Here is a 17,656-nt window from a genome sequence, read left to right on the forward strand (position 1 = left end):
ACTCTGGTGAGTCAGTCACAGAGTCCCACCCAGCCTGTCTCAGTGGCGATGGAACCAACCATTACTGAAGTGTGAGTCACCACTGTGAGGGGTCCAGAAGCTTCTGGCCACAGGAATTGGAAACTGGGAATTTGAACCTTGAGTAGGCAGGGCGTGGCTTTCGGTCCTGCAGTTACTTGGGCCAGGCTTTCCCCATTACCCTGTCTACCGTCCCTGACTTGCTGCTGCAGCTCTGGCTCTCACCCCTATCTATGTTCATGACAGTCAGGAGGGGAGCTGCCCTGTCCTGGGTAATTCCTTTCCTTTTTCTCTTCTGTTTGAATCATTACTTTATTGCAAGGTGATGTAACTATTTACAAGCTCATAAGTAGTTCAGTTTAGCCGGGCAGCATGTTGCTGCAAATCGCTTATTCAGAATTGATCACCAGACAATTCCAGATGCAGAGCAAGGATCGGAGATCACTTGCTGACTGAGAGGTGGGTGTAAGCCACCAAATGGACCTTGATCGTTTCTTAGGAAGGCACACTGTCATTGCAGTGGACAGCATAGAGGAAGAGTTCGCCATGCAGATGAGTTCTCCCTTAGTTAACTCTCTGTCTCGTCTCAGTTGAGATAGTTGCGCTCATGTAACTGGCTGAGCTTGAGCCTTCTTTTCAAGCGGAGTTAGATCCACAGTGCCCTGGGGGCTGCCTCCCTCCCTTTCCTGCAGTGCAGAGAGACGCTCTGCACCACATGCTTCTCCACCCAGTCTGTTGTGCTCTTGCCCCTTGCAACCCATCATGTCCCGTGCAGAGATATGGTAGTCCAGGTGATTCTTAACCTCCTTACATGTTCTATGTAGCTGTCCCTAGTAAGTGACCTCCCAAGCCAGGACACTATTAGTCCTCCGAATGTCGCAGAGGTACTGGCGCTTCTGAGCCAGTGCCTGCCGTGCCTTCTCCATGTACTCTGCCTCCTGGATTTGTGTGATGGTCTACTGCTTTACGTTAGGTGAGTAAGTTTTCACTCGTTAAGTTTACCAGCAAGCCAGGCGGTGGTGGTGCATGCCTTTAGTCCCAGCACTCAGGAGGCAGAGGCAGGTGGATCTCTGTGAGTTTGAGGCCAGCCTGGTCTATAGAGTGAGTTCCAGGATAGCCAAGGCTACACAGAGAAAGCAAATAATAATAATAATAATAATAATAATAATAATAATAATAATAATAATAATAATAATAAATTTCTCAACAAATTCTCCAATAAAGGTCCCATGTTTCTTAATCGCATAGCCAATGGCCCCTACTACTGAGATGGAAGAGAAGGTCTCTGGGGTAATCACATGCGTTGGATAGAAAACATAAAATAAATCAGTTCCAAACACGCAGGGTCCTGTTACACCAGTTTTAGGACAAAGGATGAAGAATTTCTCAGGGGTCAGTCCAAGATGTACTTTTCCTCAGGAAGAGGTGGTAGAGGGGCAAGATGTGGCTGTCCTGTGTGAAAGACCCTTGTTGCCTGTAATATTCCTGGTCCCAGGACAGCTGCCTTCTTCAGACTTGGGGCTGCTGTGGCGGTGGCAGAAAGTTCCACCCGGTACAGCATGGCCTGCAAAGGTTCAGACGGTGGTGTTTGTGTCCCGGTGACACAAGCTCGGCCTTTGCTCTTTTTCTCCCAAGCCTGGGTCTCTTAAGACCTCTCTGACCAGGTTTGGTCACATGTCCAGCACTGCAAGGGATGCTGGGTAAGAGACTGGGTAGGAGGGTCTTGATGGGCCCCCATGAGGGAGGGTGCAGAAGAGATGTCTGAGGAAGAGTGGAGGGTGGTGAGAGAGCGAAACGAGGCCTCTGTCTGAAGCTTGGGTGTGTGGGGGAGGCTCTGAAGCACTGTGTGGCCGCTTTGGGTTTGAAGATTCAAAGATGGCTACAGATGTGTTTAGAGGAAGGACTGGCCAGCAAGGGATTGTGGGATCATGGAGGACTCTCATCTTATTTTGCCCATTTGCCTTTATTATTCCAGAGTTAACAGCAGACATAAAGAGGGGGGCATGGTGGTAATACCCCTTTAATCCCAGCACTCAGGAGGCAGAAGCAGGCAGACCTCTGAGTTCAAGGCTAGCCTGGGCTACAGAGGAAGTTCCAGGACAGCCAGGGCTACACAGAGAAATCCTGTCTCGAAGGATGGCTCAGGGGGTAAGGTACTTGCTGTGCAAACCTAGCAACCTGAGTTTGAGTCTGAGACCCTGTGTGAAGGTGGAAGGAGAGGACCAGCTGCACAGAGATGTTTTCTGACCTCCCTGTATGCATGTGGCGTGTGCCCTATTCTACTGTACATACACTGAAACAAAACATAATAATAAATAAACAAAGAAATGAAGAGTGGGAGGCTGGAGGTGGAGCACAGTGGCAGCACGGGGTTTCTCTGCAGCCTTGGCTGTCCTGGAACTCTCTCTGTAGACCTGGCTGGCCTCAAACTCAAAGATCCACCTGCCTCTTCTTCTCAAATGCTGGATTAAAAGTGTGCACAAACACACCCACCCCCCCCCCATCCTATTTTATCTTGCATAAGGTTCAAGTTCTGTCCATGGAAAAAAAGCAACAAAATCAACTGGGTGTGCTCTTTGTAAAGTGGCTGAGGCAACGCTCTCCTTGGGAGCTTGCTTTAGTTCCTTTGTTGGTACAGGTGTATGTGTGTGTGTGCGCGCGCACGCGTGCTTGCCTGCGCACGCGTGCTTGCCTGGGCCTTCCCATCCCATCCCAAGGGACAGAGCTGGGCCCCTCTTACTTACAATAGGAAACAGCCAGGGCCCTGAGCATCCTCTCACTTCAGAGCCCCAGGTCTTGGTGATTCGCTGAGGCACACGGCCTGTGTAGAGCACAGTCTGGAGCAGCGAAGGCTGCAGAGTTGGCGACGGCTCAGAAGGAATGACTGCCAAGGCAAGAAGGTCCTCCTTAGGTGTAGGGCCGCAAAGCCAGACGTCATAGCCCATGTCTCTATCACAGACAGTCAGAGAAAGGAAAGTGACAATCACATTTTCTATCTCAAGAAGCCTTTACACATGAAGACCTGGCGACATGGGGAAACTTTGTGCGTATGACTTACGTGTGGGTGTGCATGCACATATGTGTGTATGTACATGTGTGTGGATTCCAGATGTCAACATTGGGTGCTGTTTGCCAGTAGATGTCCACCTTGGGTTTTTTTTTCCCCTAAGATTTATTTGTAACTGTGGGTGTTGGGGGGTGTGGGTATGTGCATGAGAGAGTGGGTGCCCCTGGAGGACAAAAGAGGGCTTCTGATCCCCGGAACTAGAGTTATAAGTGGTTGTGAGCTGCTAGCGTGGATGCTGGGACTCAAACTGTGGGCCTCTGCAAGATCAGTACGTGCTCTAAATGACTGAGCCATGCCTCCAGCCCTGACTTGGGTTTCTGAGTCAGGATCTGGAACCTGGGGCTCACTGATGAAGCTGGGCTGGCTGGCCAGCAAGCCCCAGGAAGCCTCCTGTTTCCAGTTCCCCAGCACTGGGGTTCTAGGCATGTGGTACTATGTCCAGCCTTGGGTTCTGGAATCAGGTCCTTGTGTTTGCATGGTGAAGGCAAGCACTTCATGGTCCAAACTGTCTCCAAGCTCTTGGAGAAACTGGGTTTGATGCTCAGGTCTGGTGACTGGGCAGTGTGTGGACAAAGGGTACAGTGCGTTCTTGTGACAGACTGGGGTGGGAGCAGTGGGGAGTCTGTTCAGATTCTTTGGGCTTCCTGGTCTTCAAGGGTCAGAGGGACTAGAAGCTTTATGACTTGCTTTGGGAGAGGTAGTCCAGCTTGTGCGAATGGCCTTGGTGATGGCAGCTCTGGTTTCTGTGACTTGTTCTGGGGGCAGAAGAGGGTCGGGAATGTTCAGATTCCAAGGCCTGCAGTCCCCATGAGCTCTGTTGTACCCAGCATTCCAGATGCCTACTTTGGTCTTGTGTTCTGAGCCCCAGCGGCCCCCATTGCATCGTTTTGGGGTATCTAGTAACACTAGGCCTATTTTATCCCACAGAGGACATGTCGGAGGCAAGACTCATGGCCAGAGACCTCATCAAGACTGTCCTGCATGACGAGGTCCCCCAGCCTCCAGTGGCTCCTGGGCCTCCCAGCGTGAAGGAGCCCATGGAAGAACATGGTAGTCCTGTGAGAGATCAGGACCTCGTTGAGTGCCTGGAGTACAGGTAGGGCCCGCTGACCAATGTCTGTCCTTCTCTGGACGTGGGGTGAAGCAGCACCTTCTGTGTAGAGCAGGAATGGGGTGGGGGTTGAGGAGGCTCTGTACCCCGCAGTCTCCTGACAGTGATTCCTGGCTCTCAGGACCAGCACCCTGCAACCTGGGCCATTTGGCTTCACTAGGAGGGGGCCATGTCTGTTGTTGCCACTATGTCCAGATAGGGAAGGTTCCTCCCTGCTCAGGCTGTGAGACCCATCACTTCACTTCCCAGTGGCAAAAGAGCAACCATACTGGCCAGGGCGAGTCCTTCTGCACACAGGCAGGTCAGTACAGGCTCTCTCTGTGTGCCCTCAGCTTCAGGGTCACTGTCACTCTGGTCGTGGAATTAAGATGGGGCTATTTGGGTGCCTGTCTCCTCACTTCCTGCTCCATTCCTGAGTGAGTCGAAGCCTGGGACAGTGTTTATTTGGGGGATTCCCAGGGTATAGGTGGGATCAAAACTTCCCAGCCCAGTTGCCAGGCAACCAACCATGCAGGCTCCTCTCACTCCTGTCACCACCAGAATAGACCTGGGACATTGGGTCAGTGGTGCAGGTGGCTCCTAAGATCCCCTCTGCAGGGACTTTCCAGGAACTGCTGAGTCATTGGGGTGGAATGTTCGGGCAAACCCCACAAAGGGCTTAATCAGGCTGGTTTCAGTGTGTGTATGTCTTAGTTCAGGTTTCTGTTGCTGAGATGAAACACCATGGCCAGAGAGCAAGTTGGGGAGGAAAGGGTTTATTAGGCTTATACTTCAACATTGCTGGTCATCACTGAAGGAAGTCAGGACAGGAACTCAAACAGGGCAGGATCCTGGAAGCAGGAGTTGGCGCAGAGACCATGGAGAGATGCTGCCTACTGCCTTGCTTCCCCTAGCCTGCTCAGCCCACCTTCTTATAGAACCCAGGACCAGCAGCCCAGAAATGACATCACCCACCATGGGTGGGGCCCTCCCTCAATCATCACTAAATGAGAAAATGCCTTACAGCTGGATCTCATGGAGGCATTTCCTCAGCTGAGGCTCCTTCTTCTCTGATGACTCTAGCTTGTGTCAGGTTGACACAAACCACCCAGTATCATGTGTGTGTATTCACCACACAAGTGTCTCTCATTCCACGGGAGAACTTTTGCATTTTTTAAAGATTTATTTTACGTGCATGAGTGCTTGCCTGTATGTATGTCTGTGTACTGTGCACATACCTGGAGCCTGCAGAACTCAGAAGAAGTGTTGTATCTCTAGATACTGGAGTTACAGGTGGTTGGAAACAACCACATGGGTGCTGGGAGTTGAACCTGGGTCTTCTGCAAGAGCAACAAGTACTTTTTATTGACTGCTGAGCTATCTTGTCAGTTCCTGAGATTTTCTTTTTCTTTTTCTTTTCTTTTTGGTTTTTCAAGACAGGGTTTCCCTGTAGCTTTGTAGTCTGTCCTGGAACTAGCTCTTGTGGACCAGTTTGGCTTCGAACTCACAGAGATCTGCCTGTCTCTGCCTTCTGAGTATTGGGATTAAAGGCATATGCCACCACCGCCTGGTGAGATTTTCTTTAAATTGAAGGTGCGAACCATCACACCTGGCTCACTCAGGACTTTGGTTTAGCAAGTGTGGCTAGACCAGGGCCTGTTAGTCTCTCTCAGTCTGAAGAGGGTGTACACACAAGTGTTTCAGGACTGGGACAGAGGCAGGTCTTGGAGCAGGAAGAGGAAATGAGGCCCAGTTGAAGGGGGCTCAGAGCACCCCCTCTGCTCCTACCATCCACTGTTACCATCAAAGCCCACCAGGTAGCACCCCCTCCCCAAGATCCTCTAGGGGAAAGGTCAGGTGATGGTTTTTCTGGGCTAGGTTGTCCCTGGCTTCCAAACAGGTCCATGAGACAATCTTAACATTAATGTGTGTCTGAGTTCCACAAGAGATGGACAGTGGACATGAGCTACAGACTGGGGTAGGTCCCCTACTGGCCCCTCTGATGTCTCAGTAGCCTGTGGCCTATCCCGCAGGGTCACATTTGAAATGGCCTTTATTCCAAAATGTACTCAGAGCTAAGAGGGACACCAAGGTTTGCTGCTGGCCCCCAGTAACCCACTGTCCTCCTCTCTGTGGGCCTTGAGTCCCCCGGGGTGGTATGGCCTCCCAGCATAACTGCACCTAACTTCTGGTGCCTTCCTGCAGAAACCAGGTGGCCCTGAGGCTGGCCTACATCGGTGATGAGATGGACCTGTGTCTGCGGAGCCGCCGTCTGGCCCAACTTCCTGGGATTGCCATGCACAGGTAACCAGCTGCCCAGGAGGGCAGGTGGAGCCAGAACCAGCACAGGCCTGGGCCCTAAGGGCCCCCTGCAAACCTTGGAAGAAGTGTGGGAGCTTCCCAGCTCCCAACCTTTTCTGAGTCCCCCCACCTTGCATCTGGCCGTAGCAGTAGGTCAAGCACCACCCAGGGTCTTTCTGTTGCCCCTCATCAAGCTGGACAGTCCTGAGAGGTCCCAACTCCCAGGGCAGTGTGGACTAAACCCCAGAGGCAGCTCCTCATTTGGTCTCTGAGGAGGACAGGTGTAAGTAGCGACTTACTCAGTGACCTTCAGAATGGTGAAGACCACTCTGGGCAGAGACCCAGAATGCAGTCTAGGAGACTTTCTTAGTGGAGAGAACAGGGTGTCCGAGGACCACAGAGGCTGTGTGTCATGTTGTACGTCACACTGTAATGAGTCCTATGTGCAGGCATCCAGTGTCTGCGGCTACAGTAACCACCTTGCCTGTTCCATGTCTTACAGACTCGCTGTTACCTACAGCCAGACGGGTGTCAGGGGGGTTTTCAGAAGCCTGATTCGCGGCCTCACCAATCTCAGGGAGAACATCTGGTCCTGGAGAGTTCTGACTCCTGGCACCTGGGTAAGAGCCTTGACACCTCTGGTCCACTGTGTGTGTTGTCTGGTTTGCCACAGTCTCCACCCCTCTCTAGAGCTTCCTTCCACTTCCGCCCCATCCCAGAAGCCTTAGTGTGTGCAGCAACTGCTTGACTGGCTGCTGAACTCGCGAAGGTTCAAGTACACACTCAACAGTGCCTTCCGGTCTCTGCTGCAGGGATCCTTCCTTTGGCAGACGGGACCCTCTCTCAGCCATGGTCTCAGTACAATGCCGGCTCCCTTGCTCACCTCCACTGGCTTGAATGCCCATGTTCATACTGTGTCCCAGGACCCCCACTTGTGCTTGGTCCCAGTCCCAGGAGCTGTCTCTGCTCACCCCAGGTGGTCCCTAGGCCTTATTCTCCCTTTCCTCTTGGTCCCACAGGTGTCACCTGACCAGGCCCGCGGACAGCTGTTTCCCATGGTGCTGTTGGTCCTCTTACTGCTGGGCGAGGCCTTGCACTTGCAGCTTCAGTGAAACCCAGAGGGGCAGGGCCGGTCCCTGCCCCTCAACTACCCCCTAGAGGTGCCGGCACCCTAACTGTGGTGTTTCCTGACTGTCCCTTTTTTTTTTATATTTAACTCAGGATAGTGCTGAGATTTCATACAAGTTTTCTGGGTTTTTGTAAGGCAAATGAATTCACCGGACCTCAGGGGCATTACTGGCTAAATGCCCTTAAGGCCTGGCTGGCTTTGACCCCTGCCTGCCTTTCTCTCTGCAGGCTGGTCCTGTGGCCACCAGTGGGGGGAGTGCTGGCCACACCCCTGTTTGTGAAGCCTTGAGGCACAGAATCTACTGGACTAGATTCTTTGGGGTGAAGAGTTCAATAAAGTGTTGTTTCCAGGAAAGTTCAACAAAATGTTTTTTCCAGCCAGCCGCCCCTTAGGTCCTCTTGGGGGGCTGTCCCAAAACTGAATATACATGGTGATAGGGGGAAAGGGTGGCCTTTGCCCCTAGCCCTGCGCATCCTGCCTGCACCCAAGATCCATAAGCACCCCCAAACCCCTAGATACGGTTGCTCTGCATAGCTCTCTGCCTGTCCTGGAACTATGTAGAGATCTGCTTGCCTCTGCCTCTGCGCCACCACACACAGCGCCACAGCACTGTCTTGTCCCCTTCTGCCTGTGAGCCTAAGGGGGAGTCTGTCCACCTCCTGTGTGTATGTGGAAGATGCAGCTGTCATGAAAATTCGTGGTGCTGGGATGTGCTGCACAGGGAACACCGACTCCCACCACCGGGGCTCAGCACCCCCACCCCAGGCCTGGCCCATTCTCTTTCTAGACCAACAAGGGCCTCCACCTGGAACTTTGCCCATTCCCATTGGACACCAAACAGTGCCCCTCCTCAGTGCCTGTGACTTCAGGGGCCACTTTCTCTGACCCCCTCCCAAATGCCCTTCTTATGTATCCTTGAATTGTCCCAAATTCCCCAGGTCTGGGTGAGGTGCTTTTTTAGTCTCTGCAGTCTGTGTTCCTGTCACCTGGTTGTATCTTGCAGCCTCAGTGCCCTTCCTGGGAGGACAGGACCACATAGCAAAACCTCCCTGAGAAGAGCCATTTTGGGAGATGGGGCAACCTGGCATCCAGACCAAGGGTCAGGAGACTGAAGGTGGGATGTCAGCCTGCAGGGCTGTGACCAGGGGTGGCTGTCAGGGCTGGCTCATTCCTGGGACAGGAACTAACTCGATTGTGGCTGTGAGTCCTCCACCAAGGTGGGGGAGATGGCAGCAGCCGGAATGAGCTCTGCTCCAGAGACAAGGAAAAGACCTTCCTGGCCTGAGGAGATGTCATTTAGTTCCCACCCATGTTTGCCACAGACCACCATCAGCCCCAGGGGTGTCAGTGAGCCTCCTAGCTGTGTGGCCGCAGGCTCTAGGCCCTCTCTTCAGCAAGGCAGTTATGACCCTCACGTTGAAACCTCACTGCAGGCAGTGGGAACCTGAGGTCACACCCAGAACACCTGCACTTACATCCCAGGGTGCAGCCCAGAGCTAGCTTCTCTGGGCTTTCTTCAGCTCCTAAGCCTTGGGTATTTCTGAGTTGGCACCAGCCCAGTAGGTGTCACCTCCCATCCTGTCCCAGCTGCCCCAGGCCTCTAGGGTGTCGACAAATGCTGTTTAGAACAAAAGCCACCTGCTTTGGGTACTCCTCTTTCAAGACACAAAACTAAACACCAGAGCCCAACCCCAAGCTATGTTACAGGTTCAGTCTTCAGTGAGACCAGTCCTGGTTACCAGCAGAACTGGGATTGCTCCCCAGTGCTTACAAGTGGGGACAGACTTGTCACATTTACCACAGCGGCTTCAGTCCGAGAATCTTCACACCACTCCACTGCAGCAGGCCCAAGGAGGGATGGAGGGTTCTGGGACAGTGGGCAACTTCCCTGAGGTGATAATGATGTGGGAGCATCTGGGGTCTGTCTTGTGACCACACTGGATGGGACTGACCACGCCCCATGTGCTGTCACCTGGATTGCCCTGGTTCAGGTAAACCTCACGCTGGGCTCGGGAGAGGCGAGCACAAGCTTCTGAGTGGGCAGCTGCCCTGTAGACAGCCAGGCCATGGTGCTCCAGACCCACAGGAGCCAATCCCCTGCAAGCAAATGTTGATGGCTGCCCAGAATCCTCATTTACAGACTGCTCTGTCTGCTTGAAGTCAAGCTCAGCGTTAAAGCCATTCTCCTGCCTCAGCTAGATGGATGTGCTCACTCGGGGTGGTGCAAACTACACTCGCGTTTCTGTTGAGATCCACAAGGCATATGGAGGTCACAAGGCCTGACAGTACCACTGGCCAGGACCAAGGACAGTCGCACAAGCATGGGGACAGTTGGTCAGCAGGACAAGTCCTGTCTGGGGACTGCTGTCCAGATCAGGTGCAGGTCTCCCCAACAACAGAACAAGTTCATGGGCTCCCTTCCCAAGACTCCCAGCATCACTGAATGAGAAAGCCAGCCAGGCAGCTTAAAAAGGCTCTCATTTATTACATGTCCTCCCAGCTCTGCTCTACTCCTGCTGTGGAGCAGGCTGTGCTCTGAGGGAAGCCATAGACACAGCTGATTCTGCAGTGACCACTGTCCTGTGGACAGTTTGGTAGTGGGGTCTCTCCATGGATGAACTGGGGCTGGCCTAGGGCAGTCAGGATCCCAGGCCATCCTTCTTGCCCAGATACACCCCACACCTTACATCATGCTCCAATTTTCTTCTACGAGGGACCACCCACTCTAGAGCAAACAGTAGGCACTTAATATGTGCTTCTTGGATATGTGTAGTATATGGCACTCAATCTCCCAGCTGTCAAGTGAGGCGAGGACAAAGTGGCTGCCAAAGCCACTGGACAGATTAAAGGCCAAAGAAGCTATGACCTCAACCCTGGGTGAGCAGCATGACACAGGTGGGTGATGGGCCACTCTGGCACCAGGCCTGGTTTGAAGCCAAGCAGTGTGTCCATGGCACCAATAGGGCAAGTCTAAGGCTGCCCCAGGCTTGCCCTTGCTGGATTCACTGAGGGGCATGGCTGGGTGCAGAAGCAGAGCAGCTGGCTGGGCAGGTGGTCTGCATAGGAATTCTTCCCCCCGCAGCCAGATGTCTTGTCAGGTGTAGGGATGGGTTGAGTCACACAATGTGGCACTCGAGGGCAATGCTTCGAGGGAAGCCTTAGTCACAACTGAGACTGCAGTGACCACTGTCCTCTGGTCTGAGGAAAGGGGGCAGGTAGAGAGGCTCACGCTGGGGCCATTCCACCCAAGGCCCTCAGTGATCAGGATCCATGCTGGTCTGCATCACATCCACGTGGCTGTAGGACTTCCATGCCTGCCCGTTGCAGCTCTTCAGGATGCTTCCCAACTGCCGCCCAGGGCCCACCTCAAAGGTGCTGGGAAACTCAGTGCCCTTCTTTCGCTTGTAGATACAGTGCATTGTCTGTTCCCACTTCACTGGAGACACCACCTGCTGCCCCAGCAGCTTCCGGATGTGTTGGGGATGCATGTATTTATGTCCACTGACATTGGAGTGGACAGCAACCAGTGGCTTCTTGATGTTAATCGTGTCTAGAATTTTCACCAGGGGCTCCACGGCTGGCTCCATGAGGCAGGTATGGAAGCCACCACTCACCGGCAACATCTTGGTGCGCCTGAAGTGATACTTAGCAGAATTCTTCCGGAGAAACTGCAGGGCCTGATGGGGAAAAAATGAGAAATCTCACTCACAGAAGCAAAAGTTTCAGCTGTTGCTGGAATCCTTATGTGTGTGTGGCAGGGGGTGCTGGGACCAGGGGTCTGTGTGTGCAAAGCAAGACTTCTACACTGAGGTGCACCCTCAGCCCTTGGCTTTTTGAGACAAGGCCACTGTGCAGAGCCCAAGTTAGCTTTGTACTCACAATCCTCTGGCTGAGCTTCCTGGGTGCTAGAATCACAGGGTGTACATCACCACATGTGGCCACAAGCCCTTCAGCTAGCACCTTAATTCACTTTTTCAATTCTAGTTAACCTGGTTGCAGTCAATGCCCCAGCAATCTCTCTCTCTCTCTCTCTCTCTCTCTCTCTCTCTCTCTCTCTCTCTCTCTCTCTCTCTCTCTCTCTCTCTCTCTCTATTATGTGCATGAGTGCTTTGCCTGCATGGGTGCCACACTCATGCCTGGTGTCTGAGGACAATAGAAGAGGATGTTTGATTCCCTGGGACTAGAGCATATGGGTTCTGAAAACCAAACATGGGTCCTCTGTGAGTACAAGTGTTCCTAACCTCTGCACCATCACCTCTCCAGTCCCCTGGCGGTTTTATTTATTTAATTATTTATTTTTGGAGGGAGTTGACATGCACCTGCCTCAACTAAGATGTGACCATGGCTGTTCAGTAGAAACCATTGGCTTAGAACTGACCAGTGTGACCTACCATGTCAGGTTAGTCCCCAAGGGGCTGTGGTGCTCACAGGTTCAGATGTGGTATTTGAAGACACCCAGCAAAGGTGACCCAGATAGTGGGAGGAAACCGCCAGGACGAGACATGGGGTTAGTGGCAAAGAACTGTGCGTGTGCAGCTTTGTTTGGATTTTGAGTCAGGGTCTCACTATGTAGTGAGCTCGCCTGGAACTCACTGTAGACCAGATTGGCCTTGAATTCAGATATCCTCCTGCCTCTGCTTCCCAAGTGCTGGGATTAGAGATATGAACCATATATGTGTTATTTTTGAGACAAGGTTGTAGGTACTCCAGGCTAGCCTTGAACTCATTATGTGGCCAAATCATTTTCCTTTACCTCCTAAGTGCTGGGTTTATAAGCATGTGCCTTCAGCCCAGTTACCGGGGTTCAAATTTGGCCTTCAGTGGCACATGCCTGTGACAGTGTTGATTGTGAGTTCAAGACCAGCATAGGCTACAAAGAAAGACTCTCAAACTTCTGGCTCTTGTTTCTCCATCTCAGCTTCCTTTTCTGTGAAATGGGATAAGGATACCTTCTAGATGGTGGACTAGCAATGAGGGAGTTAGAGTGTGATACCTGGCCATTACACAGATTCTCGCTGCACTTCCTGGCATCTCAAAGTAGCACTGGGCCCTCAGCTGCCACTTCTACAGGGCTCTTGCCCCTCCACTTGTGCTTGACCTGGCCCTTACTGTGTTCCTGGACTGGTGTCGTGTTGTCACACTTTGACAACAGGAACTCTAATGGGTCTTATGTCCCTAGTGCTAGTACACAGAATATCCTGGTAGGTGACACTTGGAGAAGCAGCAGACGGCAGAGGATCGAGCACTCAAATGCAAAATCATACATTTAAGAAAAAAACCAGGCGTCTGGCAGTGGTGGCACACACCTTTAACCCTAGTACTCAGGAGGCAGAGGCAGACAGATCTCTGCGAGTTTGAGGCCAGCCTGGTCTACAGAGAAAGTTCCAAGGCAACCCAGAGAAATCCTACCCACCCCCTAAAAAATAAAAAATAAAAGAAAAAAAAGGTAAAACAAACAAACAAAACCCCACAAAGCCACAGCAAACAGATCTATGAAAGCAAGCATCCAGATTGCAAGCATAGCATGGGAAGGCCTGGACGTGACCTGACCTGACCCATGAGCCAGGCGACTGGTTCAGAAATTCTGTCTGCTGGCTTCTGCTTCCCTCTGAAGCACTCACTCTGCCACACATGCCCTCGGCCCTCAGCCATTTTCTCCAGACCATGCTCAGCAAGGCACGCACCCTTCCCACTGGGACCTCACAGACTCTCTGCTCCACATGGACTGGAGTCTGTGAGTGTGGCTTCCCATCAACACCAACCTCAAGGTGTCCTGAGATGACCCTGCAGTCAGGAAAGAGGTAGTTGGACACCTGGCACACTGGGTTCTCTATGCCCAAGGATTTGCAGTGCTCCTGGGCTTCCATGCAGGCAAAGGTGAAGTTGGACTGATGCTGGCCAAGGACAGACAGCATCCCACTGGGGACAGCTTCAGATGCTTCTTGCATGGCTTCGGCTCGGACTTTAACTGCATACAGACCTATCCAGATAGAAGTGTTTGTAAGTCTAACTGAAATGGAGGGTAAGCCGTCCTCAAGGGGAATGGTGACAGTGGTGCTGACTGCCAGTCCAAGGGCCACAGTTCTGATCATCTTTATCTGCTGTGCCAGTGGTCACAGCATAGGGGCGCACCTACTGCACAGGATCGACCCGAGTTCAAATCCTTAGCACTTCTCATACAAGAGAAGTCAAGCATGGCTATGTAAGCCTATAATCCAGCAAAGTGGGATGGTGGGGCAGAAGCAGAGACTGCCAGCCGAGCCCTGGGCAACTGTGGGCACACAAATGTAGAACTGTTGACAGGAAGCAGAAGAAAAGGCAAAGAAGGTGAAGGGTAAGTGTGAACATCTCTCCCATGTGAGTGGGAAAGCAGTTACTGTGACAGATGCCACACAAAGACATGTAGCACACACCTGTGATTATGCTGTCATTCTGTAAACTGCACACACAAAATTACAAAGCTAGTGCTTTCAACAGGAATGGAAACACTGCCACCATGTCTACAACAGTAATATGCTTTTGAAAACAGCATTGGGAAGCCAGGCAGTGGTGGTGCACAACTTTAATCCCAGCACTTGGGAGGCAGAGGCAGGTGGATCTCTGTGAGTTCGAGGACAGCCTGGTCTACAGAGTGAGTTCTGGGACAGTCAGGGATATACAGCAAAACCCTGGTCTAAAAAAAATAAAAATAAATAAAACCAAGCAAAACCCAGCATTGGAGCTGGAGATATAGCTCAGTAGCAGAGTGTTGCCTAATACCCTTCAGGCCATAGGTTCAATGCCCAGCACCAATCCCTCAAGAACACCTCATTCCCTTTTCCTCCTCCAATCCTGGGGGATCTGCCCCTTCTACCAATTGGATTCATGTATTGTGGACACTTCATGTTACAACCTAACTGTATAGTGGCTGTACTATTTATATTCTAAGAAGCTGGAACCTGGGCTGATTTCTGCACATTCTCAACCCTCCTCTCCCATAGGGTATGAAATGCTGTTCATGTGGGCTGACCTGCATTTTTTTGATAACCACTGTTGATAAACATGTACTTGTTGACCACCTGGGTCTCAATTCTCGAGAAATGTGCATTCAAGTCCCTTCCCTGTATTGATCTATAAAGCAAACTTTAATCAAGGAACTGATCGGCCAGTCAGTCATTTGTATCTGCTCTCGCTCTCTCACTCATGTGTGTGTGTGTGTCTGTCTGTCTGTGCCTCTCCTTCCCTTCCACCCCCAACTCTCTCTCAGACAGAATGTTACCTAGGCTAGAATTGAACTCAAATCCTCCCTACCCGCTTTGAGACAGGATTTCACTGTGTAGCCCTGGTGGGTATAGAACTTGATATGTAGACCAGGCTAGCTTACTCACATAGATCCACCCGCCTCTCCAAGTGCTAGGATTAAGGGCGCAAGCCCCCAGCTCAGTTCAGGTGAGCTTCTTGCTACAATCTCCCAAGAGGCCAAGACTACAAACATACGCTACTGTGCCCAGTTTCAGCAAAAAAAAAAAAAAAAAAAAAAAAAAAAAAAAAAATCAGGAAAAAAATCTGGAAAGATGGCTCGTCAGTTAAGAGTACTAACTGCTCTTGCAGAGGATCCAAGTTCAGTTCCCTGCACTTATGCGGATGCTGGGAGTGGGCTTTGCATACATACACTAGGCAATGAGCAAAGTACTCCTGACCTTCTTACACACGCCATGGCATGTGCAGTCATGCACACATTCACTCATACAAGCACAGTTTTATGTAATTAAAAAAAAAAAAGGAATGCAGAGGGCAGTGAAGGAAGGTGGCCAAAGGAACAGATTTCATTAGATCACATGTAAACAGTAAACCTGCATTGAATCCTTCAGGCTTCAGAGGGGATCAGTGGAATTCAGTCTTGAGCTCCAGGGTCATCTTCAGCCATGTGCTCCCTTGTGACAACCTAGGAGTGGGTCCAGCACCACTGTCCAGAGTCCCCTGTCCCCACTGAGCCCAGTAAGAACACACCCCGACAAGCCAAACTCCTTGTATACCTTCAGAAAACTCCATGGCTCCGGCAAACACAAGGGCTGCAAACTCCCCCACACTGAATCCAGCTGCAGCAACACAGTTCTCAATGACCTGCGGTGACAGAGCAGAGCATGAGGCTGAACCCGCAGGAAGAGTTCAGTCCCGGGATATGCACCTGGGAACTGGCAGAGCAGTCAAGTGTCACCATGAGCCGATTCTAACGGCCTGGTACTCCAGCTAGAAGAGGACACACAGAGGTGGGCTGGCAACCGGAGTCTAGCCCTTTATGGACTAGGACCTTCTGGAGAAAGACAGACGGGAGCCAACCGTAGTCACACCATGACCCAGAGCTCTCGGTGCTCTTGCCTTCTCTGCACTGCCAGAGCAGTTTCTTGGGCACACAGGTGAAAGAAATTACATGCACGCTGCCAAGGCCACTCATGGCTGTCATCACAGCACTGAGGGACACTGACAACACAGCCACATTACAGTTCATCGTCCCATGCTCCCAACCAAAGCAAAAGTATGATTTTTCCAGGCCACAGAGAACTGGACTTCAGTCCCCCAGACCTACTTTATAATATTAAGTAGGTAATGCTAATCTCTATAAAAAAGCACAGCCTTGGCCCAAAGTAAACATTGTAAACATTAAGTAAATGTGCCACAGGACCATACTCATTCCTGTAACTGAGCCTTCTGTCATTGCATCTTACAAGGTGGCTGTAAAGGTAAAAAGAGGGTCTCAGCACCAGCTAACATGGATTGCCCTGGTATTACTCTATTTCAACAGCAAATAAAGTCACATGCTATAATATCTGACATGCCATTTTCTTTTTTAGACAGGGTCTCACTGTGTAGCCCTGATTGACCTGAAACTTGCTATGTAGACCAGGATCCCCTGGAACTGGAGTGACAGACAGTTGTGAGCTGCCGTGTGGGTGCTGAGAATTGAACCTGGATCCTCTGGAAGAGCAGCCAGTGCTCTTAACCGCTGAGCCTTCTCTATATTGAGTCCCTCAAAACATAAATAAATAAAACCTTAAAAAGATTTATGTATATTTATGTTTTGCTTGCTTGAATATTATGTGCACGTGGTGCATATACTTGGTGTCCACAGAAGTCATAAAACAGTGTCGGATCCCATGGAACTGGAGTTATGGATAGTTGTGAACCACCACATGGGTGTTGGGAACCGAACCCAGGTCCTCTTACTTCAGGGCCATCTCTCCGGCCCAACACATTCATCCTTAATGTACTATATTAACTCGGTGCATTAACTGTGGACTGTCTGTCTCTTCTAAGATGCAAACACCCCTGGAGCAAGGATTCTTGTTTTGTGCAGGGGGTCTAGAATACTAACAATGGGGACCAATAAGAAGCAGACTGAGGACCCCGCAGACCCAGCAGACTCTCCTCCGCTCACCGCCGGCTGCAGATAATGTAGCTTTTCCACGGCAGCCAGCGAGGCCACGAAGACGGCGGGCTGGCAGTGCACCGTGCGGTCCAGGTCCTCCTGAGGCCCGCGCAGGCACAGCTCCAGCAGATCGTAACCCAGCACCCGGTGCGCGGTCTCGTAGAGCTGGCGCACACGCGGGAAGCCGAGCAGGCCGCCCCCCATGCCGACCGCTTGGCTGCCCTGGCCGGGGAAGAGCAGCACCGAGCAGCGCGCGGGCGGTCGCCGCGCCACCGCCTCCTGGGCCCCCTCTTCGGCCGAGCTGGCGTCCCGCAGCAGCTCCGCCACGTCCACGGCGTCCGGGGGCGGCTCCCCGTGGCTCGAGGCGGCGCGGCGTCCCCAAAGTCCCCAGGCCCACCCGGCCCGAGCTACCCGGGCGTTCATAGCGAGACACGGAGCCAGCGTTCGTTACCGCGGCGACAGAGGCACACTGCGGCTGCGCAGCCGTGCGGTCCTTCGCGTACTTCCTGTCGGGTCGCCTAGGCAGCCAGGAAAAAAAAGTTCCTATGTTACCAATCCACCCCAGCTCTCAAACCAGTTGCAGTTGTGTCTTGGTCCTGGAGTGGTCTGTGAGTTTCCTTAAATTTCTACAGCCAGGAACCACAG

At 51.9% G+C, this 17,656-nt stretch overlaps 2 protein-coding genes and 1 pseudogene across 2 annotated transcripts; 1 reads left to right on the forward strand and 2 right to left on the reverse strand.

Moving 5' to 3' along the window:
* Nucleotides 1-623: 623 nt before the first annotated feature.
* Nucleotides 624-1,579, reverse strand: LOC119823623 (annotated as a pseudogene).
* A 2,438-nt stretch (nucleotides 1,580-4,017) lies between these two features.
* Nucleotides 4,018-7,660, forward strand: Bik (BCL2 interacting killer). Its single transcript, XM_038344249.1, has 4 exons — nucleotides 4,018-4,181; nucleotides 6,381-6,479; nucleotides 6,979-7,096; nucleotides 7,496-7,660. Exons 1-4 carry the CDS (start codon nucleotides 4,018-4,020, stop codon nucleotides 7,586-7,588), a joined length of 474 nt encoding a protein of 157 aa, XP_038200177.1. The 3' UTR covers nucleotides 7,589-7,660.
* A 2,405-nt stretch (nucleotides 7,661-10,065) lies between these two features.
* Nucleotides 10,066-17,465, reverse strand: Mcat (malonyl-CoA-acyl carrier protein transacylase). Its single transcript, XM_038342705.1, has 4 exons — nucleotides 17,021-17,465; nucleotides 15,621-15,708; nucleotides 13,368-13,585; nucleotides 10,066-11,282 (listed from the first exon to the last, which is right to left on the reverse strand). The coding sequence occupies exons 1-4, from the start codon at nucleotides 17,432-17,434 to the stop codon at nucleotides 10,860-10,862; spliced, it is 1,143 nt and encodes a 380-aa protein (XP_038198633.1). The 5' UTR covers nucleotides 17,435-17,465; the 3' UTR covers nucleotides 10,066-10,859.
* Nucleotides 17,466-17,656: the final 191 nt, after the last annotated feature.

This window comes from Arvicola amphibius, chromosome 9 (genome assembly GCF_903992535.2).
Source record: "Arvicola amphibius chromosome 9, mArvAmp1.2, whole genome shotgun sequence".
NCBI lineage: Eukaryota > Metazoa > Chordata > Mammalia > Rodentia > Cricetidae > Arvicola > Arvicola amphibius.